This window comes from Trachypithecus francoisi, unplaced genomic scaffold (assembly GCF_009764315.1).
Source record: "Trachypithecus francoisi isolate TF-2019V2 unplaced genomic scaffold, Tfra_2.0 Lachesis_group14, whole genome shotgun sequence".
NCBI classification, from domain to species: domain Eukaryota; kingdom Metazoa; phylum Chordata; class Mammalia; order Primates; family Cercopithecidae; genus Trachypithecus; species Trachypithecus francoisi.
The window spans coordinates 51749126-51770041 of NW_022681459.1; the positions used below are offsets into that span (position 1 = coordinate 51749126).

Consider the following 20916-nt stretch of genomic DNA (forward strand, 5'->3'; position numbering starts at 1 on the left):
GGTGGTTGCCCTCGTGACCCCCGACCTGCGCCCCTCTGTGGGGGCAGGAAGTGCAGTGTGCCCCTGCATGTTCCCCAGCTGTCCCATGATGCCAACGAGACGCTGCCTCTGCATCTCTACGTCAAGTCTTACGGCAAGAATATCGACAGCAAGCTCCATGGTGGGGGCCACGGGCGAGTGCAGTGGGGGGCGGGCGGGGGGACGAGTGGGCACAAGGGGGTGGGTGGGGGGACAGGTGGGCACAGTGGGGAGCAGGTGGGGGCCGGGCAGGCACGGGGTGACCGCTGACGGCAGCTCTCCCCGCAGTGACCCTCTACAACTGCTCCTTTGGCCGCAGCGACTGCAGCCTGTGCCGGGCCGCTAACCCTGACTACAGGTGTGCGTGGTGCGGGGGCCAGAGCAGGTGCGTGTATGAGGCCCTGTGCAACGCCACCTCCGAGTGCCCGCCGCCCGTCATCACCAGGGTGAGCCCTTCGAAGCCTGGCCCACACCCTCCCACACCCCTGGCCTGAGCCCTTCCCTGCTCACCCGGCTCTGCGGTTTCAGATCCAGCCTGAGACAGGGCCCCTCGGTGGTGGCATCCGCATCACCATCCTGGGGTCCAATTTGGGTGTCCAAGCAGAGGACATCCAGAGGATCTCCGTGGCTGGCCGGAACTGCGCCTTTCAGCCGGAACGTTACTCCGTGTCAACCCGGTGAGTGGACGGCCCTGGCCTGGGCCCTGTCAGCCGTGTCAGTACCCACGCTGGGGTTCCAGGTGACGGGGTGGGTGGAGAGGCTGGGGGGGGTGAGGGTGTCAGGGTAGGGGGTGGGTCGGGGAGGGCCTGGGCCACCCTGCCTGTCGTCCGCCAGGATCGTGTGTGTGATTGAGGCTGCAGAGGCGCCTTTCACTGGGGGTGTCGAGGTGGACGTCTTTGGGAAACTCGGCCATTCGCCTCCCAACGTCCAGTTCACCTTCCAAGTAAGCACCTGGCCTCGGGAACCTGCCGAACCCGGGAGGAGGGCTCTGCCCGCCACCTTCCCACGACAGTTACCATCCAGCCCAGGGCTAAGGGCGTTCTGTGCCCTGTCCTCACCTGAGACCCCTGCGGCTCTTTCAGCAGCCCCAGCCTCTCAGTGTGGAGCCGCAGCAGGGACCGCAGGCAGGTGGCACCACACTGACCATCCATGGCACCTACCTGGACACGGGCTCCCAGGAGGACGTGCGGGTGACCCTCAACGGCATCCCGTGTAAAGTGTGGGTGTCACCGCCAAGCTGCTGATTCTGGTTGGCCCTGGCCCTGGGTATGGAGGGGGGCACTTACTGACACCTGAGTGGCGCTGAGGGGACTGCGGGGCCTGGTCGGGCTGGGGGGGTCCTGGGGGAGGGGCTAATGCCAACTAGCACCCTCCCTCCCCAGGACGAAATTTGGGGCGCAGCTCCAGTGTGTCACAGGCCCCCAGGCGACCCGGGGCCAGATGCCCCTGGAGGTTTCCTATGGGGGCACCTCGGTGCCCAGCCCCGAAATCTTCTTCACCTACCGTGAAAACCCCGTACTGCGAGCCTTCGAGCCACTGCGAAGCTTTGCCAGGTGAGGCTGGTGCCCGCCGCCCCACCCCACTCTGCCGCCCACACCTAGCTGCCTCCTCAGTGCCCTTGGCTGACTGCGCTGAAAGGAATGTGGTGGGGCTGGTCTGTGCAGCGGGAGGAAGCCTCTGGAAAACCCCACTGCACCCCAGATCCACTTCCTCCTAGAAACCCAGACAGGCACACCACCGGGCTCCATGCTCACCAGGCGCCGCGTGCCCCCCGCCCACGGTGGCACAGTCCCGCGCTCAGCACGGCCCACTGTGTTGCCCCTTTACCCACCCAGACCCACACATGCACCTGGAAGCCCTGTGTGAGCAGAGCCAGGGTGGGTGGGGACGGGAGGGCGGAGCCTGCGGGGACCACCCTTGCCAGCCGAGCCCACCGTGGCACTGCCCTCCCCAGTGGTGGCCGCAGCATCAACGTCACGGGCCAGGGCTTCAGCCTGATCCAGAGGTTTGCAATGGTGGTCATCGCGGAGCCCCTGCAGTCCTGGCAGCCGCCGCGGGAGGCTGAATCCCTGCAGCCTGTGACGGTCAGTCCTGGTGTGGGCTCAGCTCTGTCACCGGCCAGTGGGATTGTGCCCAGGAAGGGTGGGGTCTTCACCCGGGGGCTGACGGCTGGGACTTGCCTGCAGGTGGTGGGCATGGACTACGTGTTACACAACGACACCAAGGTTGTCTTCCTGTCCCCCGCTGTCCCCGAGGAGCCAGAGGCCTACAACCTCACGGTGCTGATTGAGATGGATGGGCACCGTGCCCTGCTCAGGACGGAGGCCGGGGCCTTCGAGTACGTGCCTGACCCCACCTTTGAGAACTTCACAGGTGGTGTCAAGAAGCAGGTCAACAAGCTCATCCACGCCCGGGTGAGGATGGTGCAGCCCCGGGGCTCTGGGTCCCGCTTGGGTCTGGGCTCAGAGCTGGTCCACGCATCCCTAGTTCCCTCCTGCTCACCCTGGTCGCTGCCCCCTCCCCAGGGCACCAATCTGAACAAGGCGATGACGCTGCAGGAGGCCGAGGCCTTTGTGGGTGCCGAGCGCTGCACCATGAAGACGCTGACGGAGACCGACCTGTACTGCGAGCCCCCGGAGGTGCAGCCCCCGCCCAAGCGGCGGCAGAAACGAGACACCACACACAACCTGCCTGAGTTCATTGTGCGTGCCCGGGGGCGGGCGGGAGGTGCCCCCACGGGACCGCGCTGAACCTGGCCCGCACACAGGTGAAGTTCGGCTCTCGCGAGTGGGTGCTGGGCCGCGTGGAGTACGACACACGGGTGAGCGATGTGCCCCTCAGCCTCATCTTGCCGCTGGTCATCGTGCCCATGGTGGTTGTCATCGCGGTGTCTGTCTACTGCTACTGGTGAGCCCGCCCCGCGGCTGTGCCAACACCCCCAGCCCTCGGCCCTCCCGCCTCGGCCCCTCTGGCCTCACCCGCCGCCCTGCACAGGCAGGCGTGTAGATCCACCTCCTCATCCGGGCAGCTGAGCAGTCGGCCCGGCAGGACCCAGGAGCCTCCCTGTGCCCCGCAGGAGGAAGAGCCAGCAGGCCGAACGAGAGTATGAGAAGATCAAGTCCCAGCTGGAGGGCTTGGAGGAGAGTGTGCGGGACCGCTGCAAGAAGGAATTCACGGGTAGGGACCGCTCGGGGGCGGCCACTCGGGGGCTGGTGCTTGGGCGCCTCCTGCGGCGGGAATGCTGTGTGTGGTGTGGGGATCAGGGCCCCAGATGGCCAGGGACGTCTCACGCCAGCCTCCCCCTAGACCTGATGATCGAGATGGAGGACCAGACCAACGACGTGCACGAGGCTGGCATCCCCGTGCTGGACTACAAGACCTACACCGACCGCGTCTTCTTCCTGCCCTCCAAGGACGGTGACAAGGACGTGATGATCACTGGCAAGCTGGACATCCCCGAGCCGCGGCGGCCGGTGGTGGAGCAGGCCCTCTACCAGTTCTCCAACCTGCTGAACAGCAAGTCCTTCCTCATCAACGTGAGCCGGGTGGCTGGCGGGTGGGAGGGCGCACAGGCGGCGCTGGGCAGGCTCTGACCGCCGGCCCCCACAGTTCATCCACACCCTGGAGAACCAGCGGGAGTTCTCGGCCCGCGCCAAGGTCTACTTCGCGTCCCTCTTGACGGTGGCGCTGCATGGGAAGCTGGAGTACTACACAGACATAATGCGCACGCTCTTCCTGGAGCTCCTGGAGCAGTATGTGGTGGCCAAGAACCCCAAGCTGATGCTGCGCAGGTGCACATGGGCGGGACCTCCCACAGGCGGGACAACCACAGGGGCTCTGGGGGCTGGTGGCGGGTGGCACAGAGGCCTGTTGGGCACCCAGAAGCTGGCAGGTTCCAGCCAGCAGTGGTGGTGGGGGGCAGCCTAGCGGTGATGTCCCTGGCAGCAAACACAAAGGCAGACTCTAGCCCTTCCTGTCCAGCGGTTTCAGCTGGTCACAGTGTAAGCCCTCTGCAGAACAGGAGGAAGGTGGCAGACTTCCCATAAGGGCTGGTGCTGCCACCAGGCAGTCCTCACTGCAGGCCACACCCAGGCCTGGACGGGCGACGCTGGTGCAAGGGTGGCCGGGTGCTTGGAGGAGTCAGTCTGGCCTCAGAAATACTACGGGGTCTCTTGCTACAAGGCCTCCCTGCACCCCCAGGTCTGAGACTGTGGTGGAGAGGATGCTGTCCAACTGGATGTCCATCTGCTTGTACCAGTATCTCAAGGTGGGTTACAGTGCAGCCTGGCTGGGGGTTGAGGGGCGAGGCAGACTGCTGCCGTTCCTCCAGTGTCCCCCCTATCTGTACAGCACCTTGAGGTGGGGCCTGCCTGGACAGGTTTGCTTCCTGCCCCTGACATGGTCAACCCTGTCCATGCCTCTGGCCAGGGCTCCGGGGGCCCTTCCAGGCCCCAAGTCCCCTGACCTCCCAGCCTCTCCGTGTTACTCCAGGACAGTGCCGGCGAGCCCCTGTACAAGCTCTTCAAGGCCATCAAACATCAGGTGGAAAAGGGCCCGGTGGATGCGGTACAGAAGAAGGCCAAGTACACTCTCAATGACACGGGGCTGCTGGGGGACGATGTGGAGTATGCGCCCCTGGTGAGCTCCTGGGGTGGGGGCCGCCATGGGCGCCTCGGATCTGGGCTAAGGAGCTTGGGCATCCCCTGGCCACAGACGGGACCCACAGACTAGAGGCCGTCCACCTCCTCTGTGGATTCGAGTTACAGCCTGCTCTTCCTCCGGCTCAGGGAGGGGCCTGGGTGCTGGTGGCTGTGGGCTCTGGAGGCTCTAAGTGTGCGGCCCTCCGTCAGCTCTTCCTGGGCACCCCCACCTCCTGGAGGCCATACGAGGGGCCTGGCACACCAGGTGTGTCCAGGGTTCCGTACACACGTGACCGGTGGGTGTGGCAGGAGCCTGTGCATGCGTGAGACGTGTATTCCATGTCTGTGCATGTGCTTCCGTGAGCTTGTATGTCAGCCTGAGTGAGCGGTTCTGAGCTGTCCCCCATCTTTCTGTTCTGCTGAGCCAGAGCAGGCAGGGGAAGGGCAGAGTGTGGTCATCTGGGAAGCCTCGGGGGCTCGGAGCCTGCCGGCGGAGGCCTGCTGTCCGAGGGTGCCGCTGTGGTGGGCAAAGCTGGTGGGGCGGATAGTGGTTCCTACGTGGTGCAGGTGAGAGCAGGGCCTCCCCGTCGGACTTCATCCCGGATGTCTCGGCAGACGGTGAGCGTGATCGTGCAGGACGAGGGAGTTGATGCCATCCCGGTGAAGGTCCTCAACTGTGACACCATCTCCCAGGTCAAGGAGAAGATCATTGACCAGGTGTACCGCGGGCAGCCCTGCTCCTGCTGGCCCAGGCCAGATAGCGTGGTCCTGGGTGAGTGCCCGCCCCTGCCCATCTGCACACAGGCGCCCATGTGCCTGGCCCGTGTCCTGGGGCAGGATCCTGCCTGGCCAGCTTTCTCATGTGGGAGTGGTGGGCAGTGGGAGGAACCTCAGTGGCCAGGGCCCAAGCTGGGCTGTCTCTTCCCAGAGTGGCGTCCGGGCTCCACAGCCCAGATCCTGTCGGACCTGGACCTGACGTCACAGAGGGAGGGCCGGTGGAAGCGTGTCAACACCCTCATGCACTACAACGTGAGCGTCTGGGCCGGGGCGGGCGAGAACTGGGCACCCTGGGGGCACAGCCCACTCTCACCACCGTGTTCCCCAGGTCCGGGACGGAGCCACCCTCATCCTTTCCAAGGTGGGGGTCTCCCAGCAGCCAGAGGACAGCCAGCAGGACCTGCCTGGGGAGCGTGAGTCCCTCCCTCTTGCCCATTTCCTTCCAGCCCCGGGTGGTCAGCGGGGACCACGTCCGCCCTGGAGACATGTACCCCCACCCACCCCGCCACCACTGCTCCCCGTGGGACTCATGCCCCAGACCTGGGTGGGGGGTCCCTCAGTGCCTGCTCCCCACAGGCCATGCCCTCCTGGAGGAGGAGAACCGGGTGTGGCACCTGGTGCGGCCGACTGACGAGGTAGATGAGGGCAAGTCCAAGCGAGGCAGTGTGAAGGAGAAGGAGCGGACCAAGGCTATCACTGAGATCTACCTGACACGGCTGCTCTCGGTCAAGGTGGGTCCCGTGGGTGTGTGGGTTGGCACCAGGAGCTGTGACCACGGCGCCACGCTGACACCCTCCCCCCAGGGGCCGCACCTACGGCACCACGCTGAGACCCTCCCCCCCCAGGAGCCGGGCCCACGGCACCACGCTGAGACCCTCCCCCCAGGGGCCGCGCCCACGGCACCACGCTGAGACCCTCCCCCCAGGGGCCGCGCCCACGGCACCACGCTGAGACCCTCCCCCCAGGGGCCGGGCCCACGGCGCCACGCTGAGACCCTCCCCCCAGGGGCCGGGCCCACGGCGCCACGCTGAGACCCTCCCCCCAGGGGCCGGGCCCTCGGCGCCACGCTGAGACCCTCCCCCCAGGGGCCGGGCCCACGGCGCCACGCTGAGACCCTCCCCCCAGGGGCCGGGCCCACGGCGCCACGCTGAGACCCTCCCCCCAGGGGCCGGGCCCACGGCGCCACGCTGAGACCCTCCCCCCCACAGGGCACACTGCAGCAGTTTGTGGACAACTTCTTCCAGAGCGTGCTGGCACCCGGGCACGCGGTGCCACCCGCAGTCAAGTACTTCTTCGACTTCCTGGACGAGCAGGCGGAGAAGCACAACATCCAGGATGAGGACACCATCCACATCTGGAAGACGAACAGGTGAGGCTCCGCACCCACCCCACAGCTGAGCCCGGCTCCACTTCTCACTCTTGGGAGGCTCCGTACCCCCCCAGGCCCAGCCCCGCTCTCATTCCCGCTGCTCTGCCTCAGCTTACCGCTCCGGTTCTGGGTGAACATCCTCAAGAACCCCCACTTCATCTTCGACGTGCACGTCCACGAGGTGGTGGACGCCTCGCTGTCAGTCATCGCCCAGACCTTCATGGATGCTTGCACGCGCACGGAGCATAAGCTGAGCCGCGTGAGTGGGGTGGGGACGGGGTGGGGACAGGGTGGGGACAGGTCGGGGCAGGGAGGCCTGGGTCTGCCCCAGGAGCATCCTGTGAGCTGGGAGCTTGTCTGGGGTGTGGATTTGCACATCTTGGGCTGGAGCCCTTGATGAGGGGATGGCACGTGGCCGAGGCTGGGGGCACAGGTGCCCAGCAGAGCCTGGGAGATCCCAAGACCACTTGCCCTCTCACCATAGTACACAAGCAGAGAAACGAGTTTTACTACAGATCTCAAAATAAGTAGTTGTTTTTGTTTGTTTTTTATTTTGAAACAGAGTTTTGCTCTGTTGCCTAGGCTGGAGTGCAGTGGTGTGATCTTGGCTCACTGCAACCTCCACCTCCTGGGTTCAAGCAATTCTCCTGCTGCAGCCTCCCAAGTAGCTAGGATTACGGGTGCCTGCCACCACGCCCGGCTAATTTTTGTATTTTTAGTGGAGACGGGGTTTCACCATGTTGGGCAGGCTGGTCTTGAACCCCTGACCTCAGGTGATCCGGCCGCCTCAGCCTCCCAAAGTGCTAGGATTACAGGCATGAGCCACTGTGCCCGGCCCATAGTTTTCTTGATGAAAGTGTCAGTTCAGGGCAGGGGAGGCTACCCAGGGGGACTCTGAGCGGCCCCAGCCTGGGCCCCTTGGCCAGGCGTCACTGGGTTTTCTCCCCGACAGGACTCTCCCAGCAACAAGCTGCTGTATGCCAAGGAGATCTCCACCTACAAGAAGATGGTGGAGGAGTAAGTGCTGCCCGCCCTCCAGGCCAGGCCCCCATGCCCACCCTGGACCCCCGTGGGGAGGTTCAGGCCTTGGTTTCTCCCACCACCCCCTTTGTGTCCCCCGCTGCCCACACTGTGATGCTCCCACCCCTGCAGTTACTACAAGGGCATCCGGCAGATGGTGCAGGTCAGCGACCAGGACATGAACACACACCTGGCAGAGATTTCCCGGGTAAGGAGGCCACCAGGGACGCACCCATGGCCCTCCCCTGCTTCTGGCTGCTACTACCCTGTGCTGAGCCTGGCCCTGAGCTGCAGGGCAGGGGTTAAATGGTGTTGAGGGGGAGAGAGGGTGGGGTGGGACCTCGAGATGGGCCCAGCCATGTGAATTGAGCGTGCTGTGTGGCCACAGCTGTGTGTGGGGAGTGTGAGCTATTTGAAGCCAGGCCATGCCCACAGCACCCCCTCCCTGTGGCTCCACCCACGGCCATGCCCACAGCGCCCCCTCCCTGTGGCTCCACCCATGGCCATGCCCACAGCGCCCCCTCCCTGTGGCTCCACCCACGGCCCTACCCACAGTGCCAGCTCACTGTGGCTCCACCCACGGCCCTGCCCACAGTGCCCCCTCCCTGTGGCTCCACCCATGGCCCTGCCCACAGTGCCCCCTCCCTGTGGCTTTACCCACGGCTCTGCCCACAGCGCCCCCCCCTGTGGCTTCACCCATGGCCGTGCCTACAGTGCCTCTCCCTGTGGGTCCATCCACAGCTGTGCGTCACACAGGAAGACACTGAGATGGTTGTGTGTGCAGGACTCTGCCTGCGTGGGTGTCTGAGGCCACGCCACATGGGGGACCCTAAGTGCCGCCTGTGCCCAAGGCCCCAGCTGCTGCCCCGGGGAGGCCTCTTGTCCCGGGCGTCCTGCACTACCCCTGCCAGCTCTGGGGCTCCCACAGCCCCTTTTCTGCCCTGACTGTCCCGTCACCCCGCAGGCGCACACGGACTCTCTAAACACCCTCGTGGCACTACACCAGCTCTACCAATACACACAGAAGTACTATGACGAGGTAGGGTCAGGCCCCCGGGGGCGGGGGGGGGTGCCGGGCGATCCCCCAATGTGCTCTGATGGGACTCTCCCTCAGATCATCAATGCCTTGGAGGAGGACCCTGCCGCCCAGAAGATGCAGCTGGCCTTCCGCCTGCAGCAGATTGCGGCTGCACTGGAGAACAAGGTCACTGACCTCTGACCTCCAATCTCCAGCGCTGCCTTGGGGTGTAGGTACCCAAGGTACCTGAGAGCCCCTTGGGGGAGGAGGCCAAGTGGCTGTGGCTGAGGCCCCCACCCTCCCCCGGAGAACACGCCCCATGCGGGAGTGGGTGCAGCAGGAACCCACCCAACGTCTAGACTGTAGCATCTTCCTCTGAGCAATACCGCCCGGGCGCTGCATCAGCACCAGCACCAGCCCCAGCCCCAGCCCCAGCTCCAGCTCCCTCCGGCGGCAGAACCAGCATTGGGTGTTCACTGTCGAGTCTCGAGTGATTTGAAAATGTGCCTTACGCTGCCATGCTGGGGGCAGCTGGCCTCCGCCTCCGCCCACGCACCAGCAGCCGCCTCCATGCCCCTGGGTTGGGCCCCTGGGGATCTGAGGGCCTGTGGCCCCCAGGGCAAGCTCCCAGATCCTGTGTCTGTCTGTCCCCCTCGGGATGGGAGGAGGAGAAAAAGCGGTACGATGCCTTCCTGACCTCACCGGCCTCCCAAGGGTGCCGGCACTCTGGGTGGACTCACGGCTGCTGGGCCCCTCGTCAAAGGTCAAGTGAGTCGTAGGTCAAGTCCTACGTCGGGGCCCAGACATCCTGGGGTCCTGGTCTGTCAGACAGGCTGCCCTAGAGCCCCACCCAGTCCAGTGGGACTGGGAGCAGTTCCACCAAGACCACCCTACCCCTTTTTGTAAATCTTGTTCATTGTAAATCAAATACAGCCGTCTTTTTCACTCTGTGGGTTGGCTGAGTTCCTACTGGGGCTGCGGTGCCCCTGTTCACCACCCCTTCCCTGGGCTCTGTGGGCCCTGCTGGGAGGGGAGCTGCGGTGAGGTGGAGGGGGCTGGAAGGGTGCTCGTGTGAGGTGAAGGGGGCTGGGAGAGGTGCTAGGGGGAGGTGGAGGGGGCTAATAGGGATGCTTGGGGGAGGTGGGGGGTGCTGGAAGGTGGGACTGCTTCTGGTGCCATCTGGTGGCTTCCATGGCCTCCTGCTTCTTTCATGCAACACATTCTTTTTTGTTGTTGTTTTTTGTTTTTTGTTTTTGAGATGGAGTTTCACTCTTTTTGCCCAGGCTGGAGTGCAATGGCACAATCTCGGCTCACCGCTACCTCCGCCTCCCAGGGTCAAGCGATTCTCCTGCCTCAGCCTCCCTAGTAGCTGGGATTATAGGCATGTGCCACCACGCCCGGCTAATTTTGTATTTTTAGTAGAGACGGGGGTTTCTCCATGTTGGTCAGGCTGGTCTCGAACTCCCGACCTCAGGTGATCCGCCCGCCTCAGCCTCCCAAAGTGCTGGGATTACAGGCCTGAGCCACTGCGCCCGGCCAACACATTCTTACCAAATGCCCACTGCACACCACGCATGCCCTGTCTTGAGCGTTAGGGACAGCAACAACCCCGACAGGCAGGGCTCGGAGCCTCCCTGTGCGCCAAGAATACAGACAGCCCAGGCAGAGGGGCATTCAGTGCTCCAGACACAAAGTGAAGGCCCAGCTTCAGATGTGGCTGGATCTAGGCACACATCCTGAGGTTCTGCTGATCTGCACTGCTAACCCACTCATGAGGATCCGTTCTCAGGCAGCCCCAGCCTATCTCCCCGACTGGGGCACATCAAGGCCAGGGTCTCTTGATGGGCAAGGCCTACACTGCTCGAGTCTCCTCCTTTGGACTGGGGCAGCTCCATTCAAGCCACGACGAAAAACGGGTGGCCTTCTCTCCCCCACAGGAGAAAGGGGTACAAGGCAAACTGACATCCCCTGCTCTAGGGACCCCTGAAATGACATTGGGTTCCTCCCTTTCCAGAGACATGGCTGGTCAGAAGGTCAGAGCAAGGGGGTGGACCGAAGTCTGAAGTGCAGAGTGGGAGGTCTCAGGTAGTGAGCTGGGAACCTGGAGGCCTGGCTTCTGTACTCCATCCCTATAGACCTTCGGGCAGGGGGCTGGGGACCTGGAGGCCTGGCTTCCGTACTAGACCCCTGTCTCACTGGGCAGTCAGGAAAGAAGGGAAGGTTCAGTGAGACCCCACACACGTGAAACTTGGGGCTGGGGAGAGGCTGCAGGCCCAGCAGTCCAGCACTCAGGTGGGGGCTGGCACGGGTAGAACCTGGGCATAGCTGCCGGGGTGCACACGGGTGGGCCGGAGTGATCAGCTGGCGACAGACTAGGGGTGGCCTGTCCTTCCTGGTGCTTTCCAAGTCCCATTTTCCTCCCAGAGTGGTGGGAGGAGAGGCGGTGGGTAGCTCACCAGCCCAGGGCTACATCCTGCTTGCTTCTTAACAGCAGGACAAGTCCTTTGCTAAATCAGCTCCGCGCCCACCATCGCCTGGTCCCCCAGTGAGCAAGGCCAGATTTGCCTTTTAGGAAGTTCACTGACTGCAGGAAGAGGCCAGCTGGGAGGGACCAGGGGGACCAGAGAGGGGCTGTCACACCCCTCCAGTGAGGAGGGGTGGCCAGGACCAGCAGGCGGTGGGGTGGGGGGGATGAGCACGGAGAAGGGGTATTCAGGGACCTGTATTCAGGGACCACAGTGAATCAGCTGGGTAAGAGGTGCCTCTGGCCCAGGGCCTCTCACTCCTGCCCTGCCACCTGCCCTTCCCGGCTCCCCTGACCCAGGGCAGTCCTGTCACCACCAGCCCGCTTCCCCTCTGGGCCTGGGACTGTCCTCCACTGGCAGCTCCCTCCGGGGGGCTTCCCTGGCCCCCACCGAGCTGACGGTGCCTCTGCTGGAAGGTGGCCTCCAGGCCCTCACGCCGCCTGAAACTCGTCAGTGGTCACTCCCCGGCAGTGCCACGACCCCACACTGTCCCCGGTAGGCACATGGGTGGGACCTCTAATGCATGGGGCAGGTCAGCTCAGTGGTGAGAGGGTCCAGTACCCCGCCCCCCCGCCACACACACGCTCACCTGACCCGCTGAGCCGCCCGGGCCTCCCTGGCGGCGAGGATTGCGGGCGGGCAGGCGCCTGGGGGAAGCCTGACACCTCCCCACCTCCATGTCCCCTACCCTAGGGGCGAGAACCGAGCCGCCCAGTCCCCCGGGAGGCGCAGGGGCGGGGCCGGTCGCCATGGGAACTCGATTCGCACCCCGCCCGGCCGCGGCGCAGACAAAGGCCGCTCCCCTCCCCCGGCGGCCGCGGCCGCGGTTCCCACAGCCCCCGGGCTGCGCTCCCGCCTCCTACTCCTTTAGCTGAAGCTCCATTAATTCCGCACAAAACCCGGCCGGGCCCAGTGAAAGGCGCCCTGGGGCGGGGGCCCTCCGGGAGGCCGCCCGTGTCCTCGCCCCAACCCAGCCCCAGCGAGGAGAGGGACCATCCCCGGGCCCGCGCCAGGCCCCAAGTCGGATGCCGGCTTCCAGTGGGGAAACTGAGGCACAGGGCTTGGTCATGCAAAAGGGGCCAGAGCGGCTGGGACTGAGAGACCCGTTCCTTCGCCGCGGTCCGCATGGGTCCGTTGGCCAGGACCGCGCTGGCTGTTTTAATTTGGTTGCCGATATATAAAAATCAGATTTGACATTAAAACTCGGATTTTAATGTTTTTAAAAAGGAGTTATTTGGGCCACTGGGATCCTGATTTCTCACTTCGCTGGAGGGGGCCGCCCAGCCACGAAGCCTCCCACCCACTGCTCTACCAGGGCGGAGGTCGGTGACCCGTGCTCCAGGGGGCAATGCTCCTCCCAGCCCCGGTCACTTTCCAGTGGGAATAAAAGTAGCTGTGCGGCCCCGAGCGCGCACAGACGCCGAGAAGGAGTGGAGCCCTGCCCCCGTCCCCGCCAAGGCAGCCCCCCGCGCCTGGCCGCCCGCGGGTCTGACTTCAAGGACCTTGCACCCAAAGGCGGCTCTCGGACCTGGGATAGTCAGGGTGGGCTTCCTAGAAGTGGCAGCTAAGGAGGAGGAAAGGTTCTGGGCAGCAAGAAGGATCCGTTTGGGACCGCTGTTTGTGGGTAGGAAGGCCCGCGGTGACGCCGCTGTCCCTGGTCCTGACAGGCCAGCGGTCGCGCCTCTCCCAGAGGGGAGGTCGGGGCGAGCTGGGGCAGGTGGCCTGGAAGGTTCTCCGAGGCGCGCCGCAGACCAAGGCCTGCAGCTCCTGCCCGAGAAAGCCAGGCCAGCCCTGTCCCAACGCCTTTCGGCTTATTTTCCTATCCAGTGCCGAGTCTTTAGGAGGTGCTATGCTTATTTCTGTCTTGATGAAAAATACTTCCCATGGTTCACCCAAGGCTTCTTCGGTTTTGACGGTTCTTCCTCGTTGGGGAGGGCGCCGCCGGGGTGGGGAAGCCCGGGTCGAGCCCAGACGCGGGCGCCAATCTGGAGAAGCGCGCAGCCCCCAGGAGGTGAGAGCCGGAGGGAGGTGTCCGCCCTTGGCGCCCCACCCCGGGAAGGGGAGGGCTGGTTTCCGCTCCGCCACCGCCTCCGAGGCGCAGGAAGCAGCGCATTTGTCTTTGGGAACCCCCCCACGCCCCAGCCACCCAGCCCGGGAAATCCGCCCGGGCCTCCCGGCCCCGCCCCGGAGCCCTGCCCCGCCCGCCGCCACCGCCTCCGCCGCCCTCCGCTCCGCTCCGCTCGGGCTCGGCTCGGGCGCGGGCGCGGGGCGCGGGGCTGGCCCCGGGCGGAGCGGCGGCCGCTCCGGACATGTCGGGCCCTCGCGCCGGCTTCTACCGGCAGGAGCTGAACAAGACCGTGTGGGAGGTGCCGCAGCGGCTGCAGGGGCTGCGCCCGGTGGGCTCGGGCGCCTACGGCTCCGTCTGGTAGGGGCGGGGCAGAGGGGGTGCTGGGTGGGGGCCGGGCCGGGCCGGAGAGCGCGTCCCCTCCTAGCCCGCGCGAGGTTCTCGGCGTGGGGAGGGGCCTCGCCCTGCCTCCGCCCCCGGGCGCCGCGCGGATCTGAGGCATGAATGGGGGGGGGCGGCGTAAAGAAACTTTCTAAGCAGACACCGTTACCGGGAGGGAGGGGGGTCCTCCGGCCTCGTCCGATTCGGTCCGCCCCCCACCAGGCCTGAGGCCTGGGGGGGGGTCACAGCCGACGTGAGGGTGGGTCTCACGCGACCGAGCCCCGAGCCACCCTGAGGTCCGGGCCCCTAAATGTCTGAGCACCCACCTGGGATTCACTGAGTCGGGTCGGGCAGCCCCCGGGGTCTAGCGGATGCCCCTCCCCCACCCTGGTTGGGGGCTATTGTCTGAAAAGGGAAGCCCCGCTTCCGGAAGTCAAGACCTCTCCCCTTGGGATGGCCTCAGGCTCCCCTCAGACCACAAACCCCACTTAGGCCCTGGGGCCAGAGGACCTGGCCTGGGGCCCAGGAAGACGACAGAATCTGGGTGGGGGAGGGGGGTCGACTGGGCCAAGGCCTCTGTTACTAGGGCAGCCAGGGTTGGAGGGGCTTAGGGTGAGGTTATTACCAAGAGTCCTAAGTTTCAGCTTCCACGTTGACTGGGAGGCCGATCATGGGTACAGGCTTTGAGAGGTGCAGCTGAGTCCTCACCATGGCCAATGCCCCTTAGCTGCTGCCCACGGGGGGGTCCTGGTGGGGCCCGAAGGCAGAGGCAGCCAGGGCAGGACGTTGTCCCAGGCACTTGCAGGTTGGAAGTGGGATCTCTAGGCCCACCAGATTCGGAGCTCAGGAGCCAGCATCAGGGCTGGGGGTCTCAGGGCAGGCTGTCTTCTGGCGTGGTCCCTAGCCTTCCGTCAGAAGCTGCAGGTGGGTCATGCTAGCCATCATGCCAGCACAGATCTGTCTTCCTCTCTGAGACCTCAAGGGCAGGAAAAGGGTCTGGGACAGTGTGGGAGTGGCCATAGGGAACTAGGGCGGGGCCTGGCTGGACTCGGGGAGTTGCTGAGGGGTGTCCGGTTCTCCGAGTGAGGCCTGGTCTCCCCCCTTGCACCCCGGCCCATTTTCTCAGTTCCACTGCCAAGGGTGCGGACCGGGTGCCAATTTCCTGTCACCTGACCGCATAGATGCAATTGGCCAAAAGAACCTGCTGCCCCACCTGCAGGGCCACTCGACTCACCACCTCAGAAGCACCTTTCCCTGATCGTAGGCTGGGAGCATGGCTGCCCCAGGCATCTCGACCTGGCCCCATGAGCATCCCAGACCCAGGGGAAACCGCCCCTGCTCCGCTCTGTGTGGGCATGGGGCGTGGCCTCAGCCTCCATTTTCTCTGGGACAGGATCCCAAGAGACAGAAGAAGTAGGAGGGAGAGAAGGGGCAAGAATCAGCGAGAGGAAACAGGCTGTGCAAAGGCCTTGCCTTTAGCAGGGCTGAGGGCAGTGGGACATGGGAGGGTGGGATGAGGCGTCACTGGCAAAGGGAGCGTGGGCTCAGGAAGCTGGTGCAGGGTGGAGGGTCTGGACCTCTGGGAAGTGGGGCTGCGCGAAAGGCTGTTCTGTGGGTCCAGCACACGCTCTCAGCTGTACATCACCTTCTGTCCAGGTTTTGTTCCAAATAATGATGCAATAAGCACCTCTGACCAACTTTCCCTCCGCATTTTGAACATTCGGAGGCACTGGGGGTCCAGGGGCTTTGAGGTGGCTCTAGAATCCCCCTCCATGAGCCTCCTGGGACCATGGGGTCTATGGGGCAGAGGGAGGCCGGTCTGCTGCAGGTGAATGCCAGTGGCTGTTTTCCTGCTGTGTTTTTCCACGCTGGGTGGTGGGCCTCTCCCCCAGCCTCGCTTTGAATGGGGGCCCCTGGTTGGGAGTGGGAATCAGTGGGGTCAGGGGACAGAGAAGGTCCAGGACCTTGAGAGGCGAACACACGCATGGCGGTCCAGCCCCAGGGACTCCTTCCCAGCAAGCACGGAGAGGGTAGGCCCGAGGCGGGAGGCCGAGCTGGGGCGGCGGGGCTGGGGCCGGGGCGGAAAAGCTCCACTGCCCCATCCCCACAGAGAAGCGGCGAGAGCGGCGCCGCCCGGGTCCACGCGCGTGCGGACGGGAGGGCGTGTGCGCGCGGGCGGCCGCCCTCGGACCCTTCCCGGCGCCGCCTCACTCGCCCGCCTTCCAGTTCGGCCTACGACGCGCGGCTGCGCCAGAAGGTGGCGGTGAAGAAGCTGTCGCGCCCTTTCCAGTCGCTGATCCACGCGCGCAGGACGTACCGGGAGCTGCGGCTGCTCAAGCACCTGAAGCACGAGAACGTGAGCCGGGGACGGGCCGTGAGGGGAGGGCGCGTCCGGGGGCGGGGCCGCGGGCGCAGCCAATGGGCGGGTGAGCTCTGGCGATGGGGGCGGGGCCATAGGGGGCGCGGCCTGGCGCTGCGGGGCGGGACCCGGGGCGGGGGGGGACCTGAACCACAGCCGGGGGTTCGCCGCCCAGCCCTGACGCCCCCCGCCACTCAGGTCATCGGGCTTCTGGACGTCTTCACACCGGCCACGTCTATCGAGGACTTCAGCGAAGTGTGAGCGGCGGGGCGGGCGAGGCAGCGGGGAGCGCGTTCGCGGAGCGGCGGTGGGGCCCTGTCCTGACCCTCTGACCGCACCCCAGGTACTTGGTGACCACCCTCATGGGCGCCGACCTGAACAACATCGTCAAGTGCCAGGCGCTGAGCGACGAGCACGTTCAGTTCCTGGTTTACCAACTGCTGCGCGGGCTAAAGGTGGGGCGCCCGGGGCTTCGCGGGTCCCCTCGCGGGGGTCGGGCGGGCCTGGCCTGGCACTCACCACGATCCCCCTCCCCCAGTACATCCACTCGGCCGGGATCATCCACCGGGTAGGTGTGACCGCAGGGTGAGGGTCGGGTCCAGCAGGGCTCCGTCCCAGCCTCCTCTACTCACGCTTCGCGTGACCTGCAGGACCTGAAGCCCAGCAACGTGGCTGTGAACGAGGACTGTGAGCTCAGGGTGAGGCCCGCGGGCAGGGGTGGGCGGGGCGGTGGCGGAGCCCGTGAGAAGCTTGAGAACACCTCGTGGTCGCCCCAGATCCTGGACTTTGGGCTGGCGCGCCAGGCGGACGAGGAGATGACTGGCTATGTGGCCACCCGCTGGTACCGCGCACCTGAGATCATGCTAAACTGGATGCATTACAACCAGACAGGTGCAGGGGGAAGGCCTGGGGGGACGAAGGCTGAGGGCCTCATCTGGCCCTGGACTGGCTCTGCATGCCAGGTCTTGGGGGGCAGGCAAGGTCCCCAAGAATGTGGGACCCACATTCAAAAGCAGCCCTTCCAGAGGCCGCTAGAGCATGACTGGCCTCCTCTGGCCCTGCAGCTACAGGCCTCCCCCTCGCCCAGGGGTGTTGGGTATGGCGGAGGAGGGGGTCTGCCCGTCTCAGGGTCTGGATGTGACTGTGGGTCTCCCGGAGGAGGGACGTGGGGTGGGCACACTGATGGAGGCCCCCTCGCCCTCAAACAGTGGACATCTGGTCCGTGGGCTGCATCATGGCCGAGCTGCTCCAGGGCAAGGCCCTCTTCCCGGGAAACGACTGTATCCTTGGCCCAGGTTGGGGAGCAGGGTCAAACGGCCGGTCTTGTAGGGTAGGGACTAGCGCTGGCCCCTTCTGGCGGGTCATGCCTCTTCTGCCCCCATGCCATGCTACTTTGGGCTGGCCATCCTCAGCTCTAGGAGAGCGGGCTCTGGGCAGCGCCCCAAAGTTTTGGGTCTGGGGGCCCAAGAGAGGTCCTTGGCTGGCCCGTGGGTGTTTCCTGAGTGATGCAGACATTGACCAGCTGAAGCGCATCATGGAAGTGGTGGGCACACCCAGCCCCGAGGTTCTGGCAAAGATCTCCTCAGAACACGTGAGTTGGTGCCTGCCAGCCGGCAGCTCCCTCTGCTGGTTGAGTCCCCAGGCTCTCGGGGAGAGGGTGGTGTGGAAATGTGGGGACGATATGGGGAACATGGGATGTGGTGGGATAGAGACTACGTCAGGTGCCCAATCCCTGCAGGGGAAACAGGAGAAGGGGGAAGACGTTCCTGACACCAGGGACAGTGAGTGCAAAACCATGACCCCAGCAAGCAGTGCCTGGCCAGGGCAGTGGGGGCGGGCTGGGTGCCCAGCAAGCAGTGCCTGGCCAGGGCAGTGGGGTTGGGCTGGGTGGAGGGAGTGTACTTGGACCCAGCTCCTGCAGGCGTTAGGGGCCAAGTGAGGAGCTAGTCACCGGACCCTATGTGGAGGGAGTCACTGGTCTGCCTGTGCCCTTGTCCTGGCCTGTTGGAGTGAATTGAGTCTGGGGGCTTGCCAAGAGAAGCCCCAGTTTGGGGCCAGGGAGGCAGAGAGTGAGCAGCCTCCCCAGGTGTTCTCGTGTGCCCTCCAGGCCCGGACATATATCCAGTCCCTGCCCCCCATGCCCCAGAAGGACCTGAGCAGCATCTTCCATGGAGCCAACCCCCTGGGTGAGGACTGCCCTGGGGCTAGACTGGGCTCCATATCTGGCCCTGGATGCAGAGCTGACCCTCCCCTCCCTGCCACTGGCTCCCCTGCAGCCATAGACCTCCTTGGAAGGATGCTGGTGCTGGACAGTGACCAGAGGGTCAGTGCCGCCGAGGCACTGGCCCACGCCTACTTCAGCCAGTACCACGACCCTGAGGATGAGCCAGAGGCCGAGCCGTATGATGAGAGCGTTGAGGCCAAGGAGCGCACGCTGGAGGAGTGGAAGGGTGGGCATGGCAGTGGCTACGGGTGGGTCCAGGGGCCTGCAGGCTCCATTTCCCCAGAGGCAGGAAATGCCCCAGTTCCTCTCCAGACTGGTCAGGTGTGGAAGGGCATTCAGGTGTCCAGCACAGGCTGGGGGTGGGTGGGGTGGGGGAGTGGCACAGGGCAAGTTCTGGCTCCCAGACTCTGTGCTGAGGCTGCTGTCACAGGGTGGTGGGCCTGGGCTGGGTGGCAGGTGCCAGACAAGCAGGTTGGGGACTGGGCTGTGGGAGGCACAGGCTCACCCTTTCCCTTCACCTCCTAGAGCTCACCTACCAGGAAGTCCTCAGCTTCAAGCCCCCAGAGCCACCGAAGCCACCTGGCAGCCTGGAGATTGAGCAGTGAGGTGCTGCCCAGCAGCCCCTAAGAGCCTGTGGAGGGGCTTGGGCCTGCACCCTTCCACAGCTGGTCTGATTTCCTCAAGAGGCACCTCCCACACTCCTGTGGTCACTGACTCCTGGCCTAGGACCCCTCGCCTTCAGGATAATCTACACACATGTATGCATGCACAAACATGTGTGTACATGTGCTTGCCATGTGTAGGAGTCTGGGCACAAATGTCCCTGTGCCTACCTTGGTCCTCCTGCTCCTTTTTGGCTACTGCGCTCTCCATTGGGACCTGACTGTGGGGTCCTGGATGCCAAAGGTGTTCCCCTGCGGAGTTCCCCTGTCTGTCCCAGGCCGACCCACTGGGGAGCATCAGCCTTGGGGTCTCCTCTGTCCCATGGCTCTCTGTAGGGCACGCTGGGGCCGGGACCCTGGGAGACTCAAAGGGAGAGGTCTCAGTGGTTAGAGCTGCTCAGCCTGGAAGTAGGGGGATGTCCTGGTCAGTGCTGAGACCCACAGGTCTAAGAGGAGAGGCAGAGCCAGTGTGCCACCAGGCTGGGCACGGACAACCACCAGGTGTCAAATGAGAAAAGCTGCTGGAGCCTTGTGTTCACCCGTGGGTGTGTGTGGGCACATGTGGATGAGCGTGCACTCCTCGTGTTCGTATGTCAGGGCACATGTGATGTGGTGCATGTGAATCTGTGGGCGCCTAAGGGCCAGCAGCCATGCCTGGCAAAAAGCTGGAGCTGGGGCGGGCGTGCTGTTGCCTTCCCTCTCCTCAGTTCCTGATGCCGTGAGGGGTGTTTCAGACTGGGGGCTCCAGTGGGCGAAAGGGCAGCCACATGAGCGCCAGCAGGAGCTTTCTCCTCGGATATGTGACCCACAGCAGGCTCCTGAGGCTGGGGGTGACTGGGTGGTTTGGCCTTGAGGACACTAAGGCAGGCAGCACACGCAGGTGTGAACTTGGACTTGGACACTTGTGCGCCACACCCTGGCCCGCTCTCTACCTCTATCCACTGTTGTGGCCCTACAGCCGGAGATCTGAGATGCTCTGGTCTGCGGGTCAGTCCTATTTCCTTGTCCCACAATGGAGCTGATCCAGTAACCTCGGAGACAGGACCCTGCCCAGAGCTGAGTTGGGGGTATGGCTCTGTCCTGGAAAGGGGGTGACCTCTTGCCTCGAGGGGCCCAGGGAAGCCTGGGTTTCAAGTGCCTGCACCAGGGGTGCACAATAAAGGGAGTTCTCTCGCTCAGCTCATATCCAAAGGCCACTCCAGGCCCTGCTGCCCCCACCATCCCCACTGCTGGGCATGGGGGGAGTGTCTGGGCCACCCTGCATCACTCACCTCTAGCTGGCCAGATCCCTCAGGCCCCCAGTCAGACCCGTGGCCATCTTCTGGCACCCTCCCTGCTCCCTGGAGGGTCTGAGCCCAGGGGGACCAGGGGAGGACATGGCTGATGGGTGGGCTCTGAGGGCACAGGGTGGGACGGCCGCCCAGATGGTGACCCCAGCTACCCTGTGGGGATGTACTGGGCAGGCTTGGCTTCGGGCCAAGTTCCAGACACCACCCCCCTACCCCTCAGTGGTCAGGGAAGCTGGCTGGGGGGAAGTTGGGTGTCAAGGGAGCAAGGGTCTGCCCATCCCTGGGCGGGGGCTGGGTGGGCTAGGGAAAATAGCTTTCCTTTCCTTCCTGGTGAAGGAAAAAGAGGTCACTTTAACCCAGGGAATGTGTGCGCTGGTCCCATTCCCACTATGCTCTGCAGCTTACGTGTGGGGGAGAGTCCAGACCATTTGGGGTCAGGCAGTGTCTCTAGGGGCCAGGGACAGTCTGTGCCCTTCCTTGGGTCTTGGGTAGGGGTGGAAACCATCTGGGAGTTGGGGGCCCTCCTGGGGCCTCGTCAGTGTAGTGGTCAGTCCTGGGGAAGTCCAGTG

General features: G+C 64.7%; 2 protein-coding genes across 8 annotated transcripts in view; both read left to right on the plus strand.

Moving 5' to 3' along the window:
• PLXNB2 (plexin B2) overlaps positions 1–9792 on the plus strand; it is a 33088-nt gene extending 23296 nt beyond the window's left edge. For 5 of the 6 annotated variants that reach the window (XM_033233472.1, XM_033233471.1, XM_033233475.1 and 2 more), the window contains 25 exons: positions 79–160; positions 307–464; positions 547–695; positions 853–961; positions 1101–1237; positions 1401–1571; positions 1973–2102; positions 2205–2432; positions 2544–2720; positions 2786–2925; positions 3095–3195; positions 3325–3554; positions 3628–3809; positions 4219–4285; positions 4510–4656; positions 5274–5430; positions 5587–5687; positions 5764–5848; positions 6012–6166; positions 6644–6804; positions 6916–7063; positions 7757–7821; positions 7957–8032; positions 8789–8863; positions 8939–9786. In XM_033233472.1, coding sequence (XP_033089363.1) covers positions 79–160; positions 307–464; positions 547–695; positions 853–961; positions 1101–1237; positions 1401–1571; positions 1973–2102; positions 2205–2432; positions 2544–2720; positions 2786–2925; positions 3095–3195; positions 3325–3554; positions 3628–3809; positions 4219–4285; positions 4510–4656; positions 5274–5430; positions 5587–5687; positions 5764–5848; positions 6012–6166; positions 6644–6804; positions 6916–7063; positions 7757–7821; positions 7957–8032; positions 8789–8863; positions 8939–9043 — 3336 coding nt within the window. In that variant the 3' untranslated portion in view covers positions 9044–9786. Of the gene's footprint in view, positions 1–78; positions 161–306; positions 465–546; positions 696–852; positions 962–1100; positions 1238–1400; positions 1572–1972; positions 2103–2204; positions 2433–2543; positions 2721–2785; positions 2926–3094; positions 3196–3324; positions 3555–3627; positions 3810–4218; positions 4286–4509; positions 4657–5273; positions 5431–5586; positions 5688–5763; positions 5849–6011; positions 6167–6643; positions 6805–6915; positions 7064–7756; positions 7822–7956; positions 8033–8788; positions 8864–8938 lie in introns of all 6 variants that reach the window. The other variant, XM_033233470.1, reaches the window with a different exon arrangement.
• Positions 9793–13384: 3592 nt separating this feature from the next.
• Positions 13385–20236, plus strand: MAPK11 (mitogen-activated protein kinase 11). Of its 2 annotated transcripts, XM_033233509.1 has the most exons (12): positions 13385–13792; positions 16040–16169; positions 16371–16429; positions 16516–16627; positions 16711–16740; positions 16823–16870; positions 16949–17063; positions 17381–17452; positions 17684–17763; positions 18280–18358; positions 18449–18622; positions 18922–20236. In XM_033233509.1, the coding sequence occupies exons 1-12, from the start codon at positions 13677–13679 to the stop codon at positions 18999–19001; spliced, it is 1095 nt and encodes a 364-aa protein (XP_033089400.1). In that variant the 5' UTR covers positions 13385–13676; the 3' UTR covers positions 19002–20236. The 2 variants fall into 2 exon arrangements, 1 of the variants encoding a protein (XP_033089400.1); XR_004442426.1 differs by having other exon boundaries at positions 17684–18358.
• The last annotated feature ends 680 nt before the right edge of the window (positions 20237–20916 follow it).